The sequence below is a fragment of the Talpa occidentalis genome, unplaced genomic scaffold, assembly GCF_014898055.3.
Source record: "Talpa occidentalis isolate TD23 unplaced genomic scaffold, MPIMG_talOcc4v2.1 talOcc4.6, whole genome shotgun sequence".
Lineage (NCBI taxonomy): Eukaryota > Metazoa > Chordata > Mammalia > Eulipotyphla > Talpidae > Talpa > Talpa occidentalis.
In genome coordinates, this window is record NW_023604972.1 from 79413970 (window position 1) to 79431768 (window position 17799).

A 17799-nucleotide genomic window follows, 5' to 3' on the forward strand; every position below is an offset into this window, starting at 1 on the left:
GTGACTTTCAGTCATTCTACGTGGTGGATCTGGAAATGAAATCCATAGTCTGCTAATATACAGTCTCCTCAAGAATGGTACAGATCTTCCCTTTGTCTCAAAAGCATGTGTTTGCCCCTCCCCCTGACCTGCCTCCATGAATGGAATAAAGGAAGACAGGTGTCAAGATTTGGAAGGAATCTTCATAACAAATATCTGGAGGTATTTTTTAAGTGCCAAACCAAGTGCCAAGAATCCAAACTTGGCTCATCAATAAATTTAAAACTAATATTTTAGGAAATATTTAATGTTTTAAAATGTTTAAATATGAAATTTCTTTTTTTAAGACTTATTTATATAAGACCTGGGGTACAGGTCAGAGGTGCGGGAGGGTGAAAAGATTCACCAGAGACAGATTGGGGAGCAGAACAGGCAGACAGACTGAAAACACTGCTGAGGGGAGCAGCGGGTGAGACAGGGGAGGTCTGCCATACCATGTGGGTATCTCCCTGGCCGGGACTCGAACTGGTGCTGCAAAGGCTGTGGACAGCTTCACAGCGCTGTGCTCAACCCACTGCACAACCGGAGAGGCCCCTAAAGATGAAATTTCTTAGGAAACATAAAAATGAGTAATAAAAGCTAGTTTTTCCCCCAGTGAGAGTCATTATACCACATAGTTCTGGGTTTACTTTTTCATTCTGTTTACCTGTCAATTTCTTCTCTGGAAGAGATTTTCTTGCAAGAGATACAGTTCATTTTGTGGTTTCAACTTGGGCAGCAATCTCCTGTAGGTTCCAAGGAGATTCATATGGAGTGAAAGGGGAAGTAAAGTGCAAACGTGTGTAATTTTAAAATATGCTGATGGAGAAAGTCAAGGTCACATTCCATAGAGCTAAGACGAGCAAAGTATGTATGTTCTGAGAATGTAATTATTGGTTTTTACTAGGCTGTGTCTCCTCATAATCTTGACATGATCATTCAGTTAGTTATATATTGCTGGTCCTCGAAAGATTCTGGATTTTACCAGGCTAGGTATAATTAACACATTTCTCAGAATTCAGCTTGTCTGGGTAGAGTGAGTTTTCAAGGGTGTGTGGACCTTTGTCTGCAGTGTCATTGTTGTGATGAAATCTGTCACTATTGCCAGAAGGGGTACCTGGGGAAGATAGCAGCTGGTAGAGTGCTCTAGGAATCCTCTGTCTAAATGTCAGATTATTCAGTCTCCTCTTACATAGATGCCTGAGGCCTTGACATTGTATGCCTGACCTGGTTTCCATGTGGACATTTGTTCATTCAGGGAATGCAAACCTGACTCATCAAAAGAATTTAAAAATGGCTGACACCTGACCCACACTGAATATTCTAATTATGCAAAAACTGGGTGGAGTTCCCCAGGTTTGGGAATCCCAGATCTAGTATACCTTATAAGAATTTAGTTTTGTAATCCTAAATAAAAATATATCCAATTACATGAGGCAGGTATTTGAGAACATGATGTCTGGTATTTTTTGCTATCAAGAAGTGGTGGGCCTCCCCGGTGGAGCAGTGGTTGAACACTGGGCTGGGAAGCTGCCTGCAGCCTTTGAGGCGTTGTTTCAATCCCCGGCCACCAGCAAGGGTCCCACATGGCACGCAGACCTCTCCTGCCACGCCCACTGCTCCCCTCAGTAGTGTATTTCGTTGGTCTGCCTGTTCTGCTCCCCGCTCTGGCTCTGGTGAATTCTCTCACCCTCCTGCACTTCTGACTGTACCCAGTGCTTGTATAAATAAATAAATAAACCTTTAAAAAAAAAAAGTAGTAAGCAAGCTTATGTATATATTTATTCCTTTCCAGAAGAAAAAAAAATAAAGGAATTGTTACATTGTGTTGCTAAGAGTCATTTTTAAAAATTAGCATTTGCATATATAGGAAATGTGACTATCAAAAAAGAATGTTTGATGACTTTCTATATTTTAGACTTAGTTTTGGTTTATCAAAGTTGTCTATGGGGAAGGTGGTTGTTTGATGAGACAGAATCAGGGAGGAACATAGAGCTTGGCTTTCAACAAATCCTTGTGTCTGTGTACCCCACCCACACCCAATTTGCTGGTTCTAGAACAAGAAAATCGCAAATTGAAAGCCCAAAGTTCTACTGTCCTAGTTTTAGCATGAAAAGGTCAGTTGCATCCCAGGAAACCCCTTAGTCCCAGGTAAGCCCAAAGTGGCCCTGGCTACCCCCATAATCAAGACAGATGTCCTCTCCAATCCCAAGGCTATTCCAATCTCTGCAGTATATTTCTCTTTGACTTTCCTAGCAAGCTTAGAGTTTCTTTTCTTTGACAGTCACTCTCAATCACAAAACTTGACCTTTCTTCTTTTTGTCTAAATGGAACTTTGGTTTTTTGAAAAACTTTGCCATTATATTAGAGGGATTTTGGGAAAGGATGGAGATAACTACCCTGTATGCCTGATAGTATTAAATATATTAAATATGTGTGTATATATATTGATATATATTTCTCTGTGATACATGTATATATGAAACCTCTTAATGACATCTCTCCTTGAAATGATGATATCATGGATTTTTTAAAAAATGTCTTTGTTGAAATATAATTTCTATATAACATTGAGTAAGTTTTAAGATATACAATGTATTGATTTGATACATTTATATATTGCAATTATGACCTTCTTAGCATTAGGTACACTTCTATCATGCCATATAATTATTTCTTTTATGTGTAGTAGCATTTAAGATCTGATCTCTTAGCAGCTTTTAAATTATAATACAGTATTGTTGTCTATAATGATACGAAATTTGATGATTTTTCCAAATGCAGTATTAGAGGTTAGGTTAAACCTAAAGCAACCCCAAGGTCATATGAGAGGACAGTCTTTCCAGAATTACTGTTAGTTCCTGAGCTCACTTCTCATGCTTTACATTACCATGTTTAATTTGGGTTTAGCCCCATATTAGTGCAGACATGGAGCTTATTAGCCCTCTCTGTTTCTATTTTTGGGTTTTTTCACACCCAAAAATTTCTAATAAGCCTCTGGAAGTTACTGGGTGGCAGGCAGTGTCATAGAACAGGTGACATTACAGGATGTATTCCCCTCCCAACAACTTCTCCAGACTACAGAACATCAGTCTACATATAGGCCTCTCAGGGTCTCAGTGTGTATCCCAAGAGGCATTTTTAAAAAAGATTTATTTATTTATGCATACAAGAGTTGGGGTACAGGTCAGAGATGTGGGAGGTGAGAGGCTCTACCAGAGACAGAGTGGGGAACGAACAGGCAAATACACTGCTGAAGGGAGCAGCAGGCGAGACAGGAGAGGTCTGCTGTGCCATGTGGGTTTCTCCCTGGCCAGTGGGGGATTGAACTTGTGCTGCAGAGGCTGTGGATTGCTTCATAGTGTGGTGCTTAACCCCTTGCGCCACCAGGGAGACCCCCAAGAGGCATTGTAATGAATGTTCTTTGTTCCATGCCATAATATTTAAAACAAGAGCATAAATTTAAGGTGCTTATTTCAGTCATTTAAGTCTACAGAGTGGAATTGTTGGGTGTCAAAGCCACTTACCCTCTGAAGTTGTGAACTGAGAGGAAATGAATTTTATAAAATTCACCATTTCTATTTCAGAGTAGCATCAGTGTTACTTGGGCGGGGAGTGGGGGGGCATGAATGACTTGTGTATCATTTCAATGCAAAAGAATAGCAAAGATAATGCTGGGAGCTTTAATCAAATGCTTCTCACATGCCTTAATTATACTTTGATGATCTTGCTGTTACTTGTATTCTATAGAAGAGTAAACTGCAACTTCGAATAGTTGAAGCAAGGCAAAGCAAAGGCCTTTTTCAAGTTTATAGAAATAGCAAGATAGCAAGTAGCAGACCTGGCATTCCTTCTCAGGCAGCCTGGCGAAAGAGCATGGGCTCCTTACCTGCACTTACATGACAGCAAGAATGTAGAATGCTCTTTTCCCCAGAAGGTCTGCATGTGCATATCGAAACTGCTAGAAAAGGAGAATGGTGTTTCCTACCTCTGTTTATTGTAAGTTACTAATCTCTAGGTGCTCATCAGCTTTCCAGGTCTGCACTAATGATGACCTCTAGCTTGTCATTTGTGAGGATGTACAGAAGTTGCTGGGTTCTGCTTCATTGTAGCTGGCAGGATTGAATCAGTGTCCAGAGAGCTCTCACAGCTACTGTGTTCCCCTTCCCAGCAACCTTGTACATTTTCTGTTGTGCTTGTTACTGATTGTGAAGAGCACCATGATAGTGATCTATTTCCAGAGGAATAGGGGAGGCACAGACTATGCACGGATGAGAACTGTCACCTAGGCAGCCACTTGAGGGCCAAATGACATGTGGAAATCCTAACTTTTTTTTAAGATTTATTTATTTTTATACAAGAACTGGGGTACAGGCCAGGGTGTGAGAGGGTGAGAGGATTCACCAGAGACAGAGCGAGGAGCAGAACAGCAGAATGACCAAAATACACTGCTGAGGGGAGTAGCGGTTGAGACAGGAGAGGTCTGCCGTGCCATGTGGGATTCTCGCTGGCTGGCCGGGATTGAACCCACACTGCAGAGGCTGTGGACAGCTTCACAGCACTGCGCTCAAACCACTGTGCCACCGGGGAGGCCCCAGAAATCCTAACTTTTAATACTTTTTTCTTGGTTTTAAAATTTTATGGCCTTTCTTCGGAACTCTCAGGAATAATTGTTTTTATTTTTGCCATCTTTTCCCAGGTAGTAATGACTGAGATTTGAAATTACTCTTATAATTTTAATTTAAAATTACAATTTTAAGGAAGAATTGCATTTTCTTTCCTGGGTAATTTACCCTTATTCTCCTTTTCACTGACTCTCAGGCTGTTATCAGTAGTCCTAACTGGAACATGGCAAATTTAAAATGACTTCTGTTTGTTTTTCTCATTAGTCCCACAAAATGGCTTAGTATAGTTTAAATTCTTAACTGAGTTCCCTAGTGAATCCCTGAAAAATAATTCATTTCCTCCACTTATTTTGAAAACCAAATGTCAAAAGTGCTGAAGTAGACTATGACTGCAGGTGTTGGTTTAAGAGAGACTCTGCTTGGTCCCTAGTCAGTCAGACTTCTGGGAAATCTACAATCGAAATTAAAAAAAAAAACACATTAATTAAGTCCATGATCTGTCCACCTGCTGTTGAACCAAGGCATCCTAGAGGGATAGCACAGTGGCTTTCCAAGAAACCTACTCCCAAAGATGAGGATGTGCTTCAGTTTCCCATATTCCTTAATGATTTATGTAGCAGTTTTATCCATAGGTTTATATATTAAACAGAGTGAAAAATTTATTGTTATTTGTCATAAAATGACTAGCATTTTGATCAAAATCTTATTTGAAGAGATAACTAATATTTTTTGATGAAAGGACATAAATTGATCAGGCCAAAATTAATTTTTTAAATAAAAACAAAAGGAGATTTAGTAGGATGTACATAAAGGTTGACACTTCCATTAAAAATATAAATTTCCCAAGTGTAGGATGGGGATAAAAAAAAGACCTATGTTAATAACAGTTAATGTGAAATTTTGTGCTAAGCATTTGAGGAGACTTTACTGCTAAGGTAAATATTATAGGCTATAGTAGACTCCTTTCACTCTGACTAGATAAATATCTGTAATATTGTGGTCATTTGTGGGGAGATGTCAATTTTAGCCTACCAAGATGTGGAAAAAATTTTTTTGATGTGCTTCCCGTGGAGAGAGGAGATAAAACAGTTGGGGTTAACCAAGAAAAGAGGAGAGAAAGTTTTTGGAACTCTGAAGGGTTCCTTCAGACACCTGAAGTTCTCTCAAATGGGAGAGACATCAATTGATCAACTCTTAGTCATAAAATGGAATCTAATACACATGGGCAGAAACTGCAGGGATGTAGATTTTAATTTTACCTGAAGTTTAAAGCAGAATTTTATAGCAATTGTATTTCTTCAGGAATGAAATAGGTTGTTTTACAGCCTGGTGAGCTTTCTTTCACTCAGTATGAAGGACTAGGCTGAAATCCTAACCTGTGATGCTGGCATGCTGGTACAAGTGACTCTTGGAATGAGTAGGAAGTTGGACTGTCCTGAACATTCCTTCCAAACCTACGAATTTTTTCAAAAAATTAATTAAAGATTAAAGCAATTTAAGGAGTTATCTTTTAGATAGCTTTTTATGACATCTAATTTGCTCTCTGGGAGCAAAAAAAAGAAATCTGATGAGAAAAACAAAAATCACTTCATGCCTACTCATGTTTTCAAATTTCAGCTTTATTTCTCTTGCACATGCTCATATGGCTTAGTAATTAGAGGAGTCAGAAAATTTAGTTAGCAACCCTTTCACATAAAGGATAAATCCCTTTCACATCCAGATGTTGTCAGATTGCTTCATTTCTGATTACTGTTCATCATCCTCTGAGCTAGGATTTGTTTCATTATGATGAAATTTAATAAAGCACGTGTATTCTCAATGCACATCTTTTTGGGTCTGTGCAACAGTTATTAGTGATATAAATGAATAAATAATATAAAAAATGTATCTTCAAGAATAACATGTTAGCAAACTTTTCTAATTTATTCGTTAGAGACTGACTATACATATCCTCCACTTTTGTCCTCTTCATTCTAGACCTTTTGTGCCCCCATTACCTTTTCAAGACCCATGAAATTGAACATCTTCAAATTTTCATATTGTAGAAAGCCCCCGTATGGTTTTTTCTATGGAATTTTCTGCAGTTATGACAATGATCTGTCCCTGTGATGTTTAAGACAGAAGCCAGTGGTCACATATAGTATTGTGCACTTGAAATATTGCTAACGCAACTAAGAAACTGAACTTTTAATTTTACTTAACTTTAATCAATTTTAATAAAAGTAAGCATATGTGACTAGTGGCCACCATATAAAAGAGAACCGCATCTGGTGAAGAATTCATAGTATCAGAAAAGGTGCTAAGTATATTGCACTAATTAGGATAATTCAACATTCTAAATACCTCTTTTCTTCATTGAGTTTAAGGGCATTTAGATGAAGTAATGCAACATTATATTTTTTAAAAGATTTTTTTATTCATACAAGAACCAGGGTACAGGCCAGATGTGTGGGAGGGTGAAAAGATTCACCAGAGACGGAGCGGGGAACAGAACAGGCAAACTGATGAAATACACTGCTGAGGGGAGCAGCGGGCAAGACAGAAGAGGTCTGCCACGCCATGTGAGTTTCTCCCTGGTCAGCTGGGATCGAACTGGCACTGCAGAGGCTGAGGACAGCTTAACAGAGCAACACTCAACCACCTGCGCCACTAGGGAGGCCCTGCAACATTATTTTTAATATATGTTAAGATCATCGTCAAAAAAGAGAGAAAATAGCAACATCCATTTAAAGCATTTATAATTAATAGCAGACATAATTCTCTTTTCAATGCCAGATACTTTACATATCTGCTTTCCAGATATATCATCTATTCTTTCCATAATATTCCACGTTAGATGGTAAAATTATTCCATTTGATTTAAGAGAAGAAACTGAGTAACACCAATTTAAAATAATAAAACCACAGCTAGAAAGTGGTAGACCCAAGTAGGGTTCTTCACTGATTTATCTCACGTTGGATATTTCCTTCATCCTCTTTTCAAGTACATATACATATTTCTCTAGTCATCATTAGGAAATAAGGTGGAGGTTAGGAACTTGAGCCCTAGCACATACTGCCTGACTGGAATCTTGACTTTTGCTACTTAGTACCTGTGTGAGCTTGAACAACTTAGTAAATACCTCTGAGTCTCAGTGTTCTTACTTTAATGTGGAAATAATAAAGGTATCCACCTCTTAGGGTTGTTGAGAGAGTTAAGTTAACAGTTCTTGGCATGTTTTTGAATCATGTATTCACCATCATCATTATTTTTAATTTGAGATAGACTGCCTTTTATTTTAGGATGTTGATTTAATGTGGTAATAATAGATGAAATAGAGATATGCTTTGGGTGTGCTTCCCTAGGAAATAAGAGAGCTCAAATAATTCAAATAGCTCAGTAAGAAACATCCCGCTGTTCTTTCTCTTTGGTGTCTCCATCACTGAGATTATAAAGTTTCAGAGCCAGCATACCCTGACAGTTTTCATATCTTTACTTTTCATGTTACCCTTATAAGAGTCTCCTTTGGTGTCTTTGATTGGTTCTGAATGCTGAACAGTGACAAACACCAACACAGCTGGAATGAGCTGTAAGATTTGCTCTTCTGTCTTCCAGCAGGGAATTATTGCCATGGATACCAGTATCAGAGGAAGATGGGGAGCACACTCCACTTGCCTCTTGAGTGGTTTGACATCTGTTTCTGGCAAAGCCAATAATGAGTATGCTGCTAGCTTCATATCAAATAGGAGACTGATCCATACCTCTTGTTTTTTACTACAGATGGCCTCGACCCAAGATGCCAGGTTTGGCCAAAAAGACTCATCTGATCAGAACTTTGACTACATGTTCAAATTGCTCATCATTGGCAATAGCAGTGTGGGGAAAACATCTTTTCTCTTCCGTTATGCAGATGACTCCTTCACATCTGCATTCGTCAGCACAGTTGGGATCGATTTCAAAGTAAAAACTGTATTCAAAAATGAAAAGAGAATCAAGCTTCAGATTTGGGTAAGTGATTTTGAACTGACAGTGTTCTTCAGTCTATGGCATTGAACATATAAATGGGAAAAGCTGTCTGCCTTATTCCATCTCCCTGGGATTCAGAAGCCTCCATTTTTTAGGCTCTTTGCTGTAGAACATTCTGTTTCAAAGGCAGTAGAGTGATGCTTTTTTAAGTTATGGAGATTGACTTATGAGTTGTCGGTGATGTTCTTACAGTCTCACTCATAACAGGAATTTAGAAAACTTAAACAACAGACCAGGAAAAAGACTAATCAATACAAAGTAAAAATCAAAATCAACAAGCAACTATAAACCAGTGACACTCTCTGGGGTTGGGGGGAGCGGGGAGGGAGGGATGGGGAGAGGAAAGACTAGAGTCAAAATGAGGGGGGGTGCAATTGTATGGGGGATATAACCATAATGAAAATGCATACATTGTGCAAAGATGAAAAATTATGTAAGAATTATATAAAATAAAATGTTTAAATAAATAAATAAATCTTTAAAAAAAAAGAGTCATTAGAAGAAAGAAAATCTAAATATCTGTTGGTTTGGTGGTGGAACACTCAACCAGAAGTCTGGCTCTGCCTTTTCTGATCTCTGTGACATTAAGCATATCTGAATCCTTCTATGCTGTCCTTATAATATACAAAATAGACAAAGTGGATCCAGACTTTTTGGTTGCCTGCCCTAGGCATCTTAAAGAAGAAGGTAAACGATCAAATATAAAGAAAGCTTAGGTTTCGTTATTTATAAAGCCCCAGACATAACTTTTAACATGGTCTATTTATATTTCAGATTTTGTGATCTCAGTTCTAAAGGTTACAGTCAAACAAAAAAACAAATGGAAATGAAATATTTGTTTTAATAGGTTTTCCCTGAGCCAAAGTTTCCTGAATAACTTTCTGTTAACTTTATACCTCTCCCTGTGCTGTGAAGATCACAGGTTTCTTAACTAAATTATCTTGATAAATTTAAGAGCATAACAAGTGAGAAACAATAGAAAAATATGGGTAATAGGTTCAAGGTAATATAATAGAGGAAGTAACTGAAAAATTGGTTACACCAACAGAGAAATATATGTGTATAGATAGTTATTTAGATTTGTATATATTCAGCTATTTAGATTTAGATTTTCTTATATATGAGATCTGATTAGTGGGTTTGCCTTTCAAAACTGAGCCCCAATGAGTCTCTTATGATCTCTAGAGGTCAACTAACTGGGAGGAGTCATCCCTCCATGGTCCACAGATCCCTAAATGTCAAAGCAATAGAATACAGAAAGTAGAAGACAAGAAGCAGGTTCACAAAGCCCTGGGGGCAGCATCTGCTACTGATTCTACCCTGACAAATGCTGGTTATAGCCACAATTCCATCCAAGCTCTATGTATTGCTCAGGACTTAGATACCTAGAACATCAGGTCAGGAAAATATCTTTCAGATTTTCTGACCCATCTTCTCATTTGAAAATTTTGCTGATAATAGCAACATTTATAGAATTCAGTTACTGACCCATAAACACTTTATATGTATTTGCATTTAAAAATTTATTTTTTGCATCCATCCTTTGAAGGAAGATGACATTATTAGCCACATTTATATACAAGGAAACAAAGAATCAGAAAGACAAAGTGATTTGCCAAGGTCACAGCTAGGTTATGTCAGAAGCAAGAGTCTAACCAGGGCATTCAATCCAAAGTTCGGGCACTTCACTACATGGTGTAAATGAGGTCCAGGGAGGCCAAGGAATTTGTCAGAGGCCACCAGGGGATCCAATCTGAACTCCTGCATATTTTAATCCCATATTTTAATATTTTTTGACACTATACAATTTCTCATTATTTTTCCATATTCTCTAGTATCTAGTCCAAGAAAGTATTTATAGTTTCCAAAAGGAATCTGTTGTTTTGCTGAAAATTATTATTCACCATCTTTTTTTTTAAAGATTTATTTATTTATTTTATACAAGAACCGGGGTACAGGCCAGATGCACGGGAGGGTGTGAAGATTCACCAGAGACAGAGCCGGGAACAGAACAGGCAGACTGACTAAATACACTGCTGAGGGGAGCAGTGGGCCAGACAGGAGAGTTCTGCCGTGCCATGTGGGACCTTCGCCAGCTGGCAGGGATGGAACTGGCGCTGCAGAGGCTGAGGACAGCTTCACAACGCAGCGCTCAACCGCCTTTGCCACCAGGGGAGGCCCTTATTCACCAGGTTGCACATTATCTGTTTTGTGCTTAAAGCATAGAGATAAACACAGTAGGAGGGACTGGAAATTATTCAACTAACTTCTTGCATGTTTCTAGTGTGCCCCGTATCTACTGTTGGGGAGTGTGTATATAAAGAGTATGTGGAGCGGCCTCCCTGGTGGTGCAGCCGTTAAGTCCCGGACTGTGAAGCTTCCCACAGCCTCTGCAGCTCCTGTTAGATACCTGGCCCTGGGGGAGGGTCCCACATGGCGCGCAGACCTCTCCTGCGGCGCCTGCTGCTCCCCTCAGCAGTGTACTTCGGTCCTTCTGCCTGTTCTGCTCCCTGCTCTGGCTCTGGTGAATTCTCTCACCCTCCCGTGCTTCTGACTGTCCCCAGTGCTTGTATAAATAAATAAATAAATCTTTTAAAAAAATATGTAGAGGGGAGGGTCAAAGTAAAATGAATGAATACCTACTGGAAAGTAGTTCTGCCTATAATCTTTGCATGGTACTCATTTAGTCTGTTTACGCTGGCACTGATTTCAGGAAGGTGTTAAACCCATTTGTCTGTTTATAAGGAGCCAAGATTTTTCTTCCCTGGGTAAGTTCCTTAAGAGAACCATTGGAGCTGGTGACAGCTGCCAACACCATTCCTGGTGCTGTCATTTGTATGTTAACCCCCCTCCCCCAATACCCCCATCACATTTCTTTTAGCTTTTCCTGAGAGATGAGAAAGGCAAGATTTAGTTTCACTCTTGAGTGGAAGCTGATGCTGCTGCAAAATGTCAGGATGTATGAAAACATTCATTCTGTCAAACAACCCAAAGTTCCAACTCCTGCATCCCAGGGCATTTAAACCACTCTTCTCAGCACTAACAGAACACAAAGAATGGTAAAGACTGTTCCTGGACTAGTAAAGCTTACCAGCTATGAAGGAAGACAGAAGAGCAAGCATGGAAGGAAGGATCACCCTGCCGACCAGTCAGTCATGCCGTCAATGGACAGAGTGACCTGGAAACTCAAGCAGAAACTTTAGAGTCAATGACTTGGGGTTCAAAGATCAGGGATGACCCTGATCTCTCTAGCTATGTAACCACAAGCCCTAACTTCTCTGAGTATTTACTGTCATAAATATTTATATGTAGCTCAATAGGTACACATTGGCTCTCAAATCAGTTTTTCTCTTTTCTACAATGGTACACCAACCTTCAGACTTTTGTAGTCATTCAAGTAACTTCATCCAGTCAAATATTTATTGGATGCTTTTATGTACCAGACACTGTAATTAGAGAATGTAGCTCAAAATGGACAGGGTACCAGTAGGCGTAGGGGATACACTAGTGAAGGATGTACTGGGGATACACTGGTGAAGGATGTAAGAGCTAACCATGTGATGGAGAGGAGAAGAGTCTTCCTTTGCTGCAATAAATGTCCAGGAGGCATGAGCACAGGTGCACAAGAAAGATAGCTGACCCAGTCATAGGGACTGTGAGGTTTCCCTGGGGGCAGCTATATCTGAGTGAAAAGAATTTATTTATTCAATCATTCAATCAATCAACATTTATTGAGTTTTTACTATGTACCAGACACTATGAAGGAATTCGAGATCAAAAGTAAATACACAGGGCCTCCCTAGTGGTGCAGCAGTTTGAGCACAGTGCTTGAAGCTGTCTGCAGCCTCTGCAGTATGGGTTCGATTCCCGGCCAGCCAGGGAGAAACCCACATGGTGCGGCAGACCTCTTCTGTTGCTCCCGCGGCTCCCCTCAGCAGTGCTTTCAGTCGGTCTGCCTGTTCTGCTCCCCTCTGTGTCTCTGGTGAATCCTCTCACCCTCCCACACCTCTGGCCTGTACCCCAGCTATTGTATAAATAAATAAATCTTTTTTGAAAAATCATTAAAAGTAAATACACAAAAAATATAGATTGTGACAATACCGTTGAGAAACCATCAGAAAAGAGGGAGGGAGGCTTGTGTTCCTTAAATGATAAAGGAGGGTTTATATGAAAGGACAGACCTGAGACCTGGGGCTAAGAAGAAGCCAGCCATGTGAAGAGTAGGAGCAAGAGCTAGTGCTTGCATGTTGGTGTCCCCCACTCCCCACCTCTCCCACCCCCTTGCTTGTTCTCTCCTTTCCTCTACTTTCATAAGTGGGAGGTTTTGTTTTCTGAGTATTTTCCCATGTCTTTCTATAGAGCATTTATTGCCTAGTGTCTTTAAAATACTCCCCCCCCAGTTTTTCTTCCATTTTAGCAGGGGTGATACTTGATTTTTGGGTCTGAAGCTGATACAGTTGGCAATCATTTTAAGGAAAAATATTCAAAATATACTTTTGCAGAAGTAACAAAATGCAAATGACTGTGTGAACACATTGCTGGAACCCTTAGAATTCTCAGAAAGTACCCAAACTTTACCCATCAGTCAGTTTCATGGTAATTCGCCTCTGCTTTTGTGGAAATTTTACCTGCATGATTAGAGGGACTGAAATATACATAGAATTGATAAGAAGCAGATATGAGTCTTGCAAAATAGGAATGCAGGCATGATGTGTGGGGTAGAAAAGGAAGGGGCATTGAAGCAGGGGACTGGATCCCTGAGAAATGACAAAAGACTTCCCTAAGCATCAAATGCTGATCTTAAAACTAAAGGGAATGGCCTCAAAACAAAAATAAAGCTGACATTCAGTGATCCCTAATGTGTCAGTAAGCAGTTTATGGGCACTAAATCATCTAATCTTCACAAAAACCCTATGGGATGGATGATGTTCTTCTCTTCAGTTCAATCAGATGAAGAAGACTGAGACACAGAGAAAATAATTTGCCCAAGGTCCCATAGCTAACAAGTAGTTAGCAGGTCTGAGTGTGAGAGACCTCACTTTGGAGCTTTTCTCTTAACCCCTTCTGCTACCTTTCTCTTTAAGTGCCACTTTTGAGTAATTGCTGTGGACCAGCCACTGAGCACATTTTATTTTTAAAGCTTACAATGACCTTAAGTGTTAATGTAGCTCTTTTTAAGACTCAGAGAGGTTAAATAATTCCCACCTGGTCACAGAGCTTGTTACCCTCATTGCTTTTAGCGTAACTTTGATCTTTGTAATTCTCTGATTTAAAAAAGTATCAAGAGTAGCCACAGCCAATGGAAAAACTTTTCCCCTCAGAAATGTATCATGACAATATATTCTATCCAAGTTGATATATTTGGTGATCTTCCAGTCATCCTGTTTCTTGTAGGGATTTCTAGCTCAAAAGCGCAGCTCTCAAACCTTCCAAAAAAGGGACTATCACCTTTGCTAACAGAGAATGGATATTCTGCATAAGTGAAGTTCCAGAAAAGTTAAATATTTAAATTGCCAAAACTTTAAATAGATTACTATTTTCAGGAAAATCTGTTTAGCATATGTTGCACACTTTTATCTTAACTGGACAAAAAAATCTTTAAGAACATGAAAGCTAAGCCAACTCTTCTTAGTCTTAAAGGATTAACAGTCTGAGTTCCTTGCGGAAGATTTCTCTGAGTCATCACCACATGAAATTTTTCTGCAAAGTTAGGTATATATATTTTCTTCTTTATCAGTGTGCACCAACATGTTTCCAACTATTACTTTCATCTTCCATTCTAGTTTTTAACTTCCGTTATGTTGTTTTGTAAATCAAATACGTTACCATTAGCTGAATTGACAGCAAAGTGACTCAGAGTGAGAGCAAGAGAATCTTTTTTTTAATATGTTTTGGTGTATGAGTGCTAGAAAGTCCAATTTGATCTTACAGAAGCCTCCCTTTGCTACACTATTATCTTCAACAATTTATTAACTGAAATGTTAAATCTGAACACATTGGTGTTAGCTTGACCTTAGGTCTATTCTGGACTTAGTTAGATCTAAATTTGCCCAAAACTGTAATATCAGATAGTGGTTTTATGATTAAAAATAGATTCTGAAGCTAGGCTGTCTGTGTTTCAAATTCGAAGACATACAGGTGTTGTAACTGTGGGCAGCTAATTTTTATGTGCCTCAGTTTTTTTCATCTGTAAATTTTTCTTATAGTCTGTACAGATTAAACTATATTTATAGTTTTGTAGCATAGTATCTGTCTCATAGTCTCATAGCATAGTATCTGTCTCATAGTATCTGTCTCATAGTATCTGTCTCTGTATGTTGCTGATATTGACTTCACCTATCTAAATCCACATGTTCTGGAACTGCTGATAAGACTTTTGGGGATACAAATGACAGTTCTAAGATATAGAAACCTTTATATGAAGAACTTTATTTTGGTGTCCTGATATGGTAATGAAATATGCAAGCATATTGACAAGGTGGAACATCTTCTGGACACATGGACTCCTCTCACCAGCCACTGGCAAATTTTATGAAGTCCAGGTACAGTGAGCTATGTTGTTGAGATTTTTTTGTGGTATTTTGGAACACCCTGTGTATTTAGATAGAGTTATCAACTGTGCAGGGAACAAAAACCTCTGTAGCTTGTTTATTAAATGCTCATAAAATTGATTTCCTGCCCTAGAACAAAACAATTATAAATCATTGTATCCATGGAGAGCCATTATTAAAATACTGGGTATAATTTCCTCTGGATATTGCCTCATGAAATGCAGCGTCTGATCTAAGATTTGAACTATGTCCTGTCACTAGGTCATTGCTTACTGGTTCTCATTGTTATCTTTCTATTGAATTATTTAAAGTGATACTGACCTGACCTGTTGTTCTGACATTATATAATCACGGCTTAAATAAGGGTACTAAGGAAGCATTTAATTGTTCTAGTTAGTAATTTATTTTCAAGTCAGGTTTCAGGAAAAAGCACAGCATCTCACAAGCTAGATGGCACTTACCTGTATTGATAATGTTCTTTTGCTCCTTTTTGCTTTTGCCCCTGTAACATTAATTTTGCTAGTCCCAAACATTTCCACCATGGCAACTTTATCAGCAATAAATACAAATAGCAAATGTGAGCATTAATTGATATGAATCACTTTGCTCAAGCCACTGTTGCATACAGAGAAATGGAAGGCAAGGTGTCCACCCTCAAGAAGTTTACAGTCTTTGTAAGCAACTAAATCAATCTCAGCTTATCTATAAAACATCATGAGCAAGTCTGTAGAGTATAAACTGAAGGAGACATAAAATTAAAAAGAACTTGTGTATCAGACAGGGTTTGGGGGAGAAACAAAGTGTGTAATTCAGGAGAATCCATGCAGAGGTGTGTGCAGGTTCAGGTAAGCAATAAGGGATGGTGTAGACCTTGCATCAGAGCCATCACTGCCCCTTGGGCTGAAGGAAACAGGGACCAGGAAAAAGCTGTAATTGTAGCTGCAGCAGTTGGAGAAGGCCTGTAGATTAGAGCCTGCATCTTCGAGAAAAACACTGCCTTTCCAGATCTTGAATCGCTCAGCATGGAAGGGCCGAAGGAAAGGAATGCCCTGATTTCTTCTAACTTTGGTTCCCCCAACCTACAACCTGTGTCTTTCATTGACTAAAACTGTTACCCCATGATCACAGTCTGTTGTTCCGCTGAGCTCTTGGTCTCCATCCAAGAGGATTAAGGGCACAGGTCATAGGTGAAGCTCAGGAGATAAGTGATAGAAATAGCTCCCCACAAGAGAGGAGGCCTGAGGGATTGCTGGTTGCAAGTCTAAGTCTAGGGATACTTCTACTGTTTTCTGGACAGCTGGCCCCACTAAGCTGCTACACTGTGTGGTTGCTACTTTGCCCACATCCGTAGTATCCCCTCTCTCTCAGAAAGGATCACAGACCGCCACAAATAGGTCTTCACTGAACTGTTTTGCCAACCTAGTTTTGCTGAGCTGTTTTGGCACTTTTACAATCCTTTTTTTCTTTTTCTTTTCTGCTAACTGTCTGCTTGCCTGTGCCTGGGTTCCTTCATCTGCAACCTTCTCTCAAATCCACATGGGTGGCCAGTGAGGGCGCTCTATCTTAGCAATTAAGGGAACCTACTTACCCCTGGAGCACAGAGTAAGATGGAACTGAGATTCAGAAAGGCAAAGACACATGTCCAGAATGATTTAAAAAAAAATGTAGTTTGGGATTAATATTTTCTACATAAAATAATTATCAAATAAGAAGACAGTACCCAAAGGCACATTTTAGAGAATTAGGATTATAGATATTATATGGCATTTTCTTCATATATTCATTCCCCTGGTAATTTGCATGACATGGTAAATTTCATAACTTGTATTATGTTTTGCTGTGATGTCCACATGATCTCCGTGTTTTAGTGGGATTCTACAAACACTTAAGATATTGTGAATGAGGGGCCTCCCTGGTGGCGCAAGGGGTTAAGCACCACACTATGAAGCTGTTCACAGCCTCTGCAGCATGAGTTTGATCCCCAGCCAGCCAGGGAGCTACCCACATGGCACAGCAGATCTCTCCTGACTTGCCCGCTGCTCCCCTCAGCAGTGTATTTCAGTCAGTCTGCCTGTTCTATTCCTCACTCTGTCTCTGGTGAATCCTCTCACCCCCCACATCTCTGGCCTGTACCCCAGCTCTTGTATGCATAAATAAATAAATCTTTAAAAAAATATTGTGTATGGGATGACACTTGGAACACATATATGGTAGTTAATTTCTGTTGCATTAGGAATATAAATAATTTTCATTCATAGTGGGTGAGTGTCTACATGAAAAACAAAACAAAGCAGTTCTTTATCTAATCATCTCTGAGCTGCTCATAATATTCTCTGAGAAGGGAAAACAAATGGTCTGAGAACTCTTGCAACAAAAGTTAGTGGGTCAATCAATGGTTTAGTCATGGAGAGCCTGGGAAATCCTATTTGCCACACAAATGTGGGAGTTCTGAGTTGCCCTGCTCCAACAGGCTGAGCGCACCTGCTCCAAGGAGTGTCCCCCAAAGAAAAGCTAGTCAGTACATTTTCTTCATAACACTAAGTTTATTCAATTTTAAGAAATATTTAAAATTAAAATATTATTTGTTATATTAACTCCT

The 17799-nt window shown here is 39.2% G+C and overlaps 1 protein-coding gene across 6 annotated transcripts in view; it reads left to right on the forward strand.

Annotated features, from left to right (window-relative positions):
- Positions 1 to 17799, forward strand: part of RAB3C (RAB3C, member RAS oncogene family) — a 300766-nt gene that overhangs the window by 83020 nt on the left and 199947 nt on the right. For all 6 annotated transcript variants that reach the window (XR_008549378.1, XM_054688404.1, XM_054688407.1 and 3 more), the window contains one exon: positions 8404 to 8631. Coding sequence is in view for 5 of the 6 variants with exons in the window: in XM_054688404.1 (XP_054544379.1) it covers positions 8404 to 8631 (228 nt within the window). In the remaining variant the exon portion in view is untranslated. The remainder of the gene's footprint in view (positions 1 to 8403; positions 8632 to 17799) is intronic.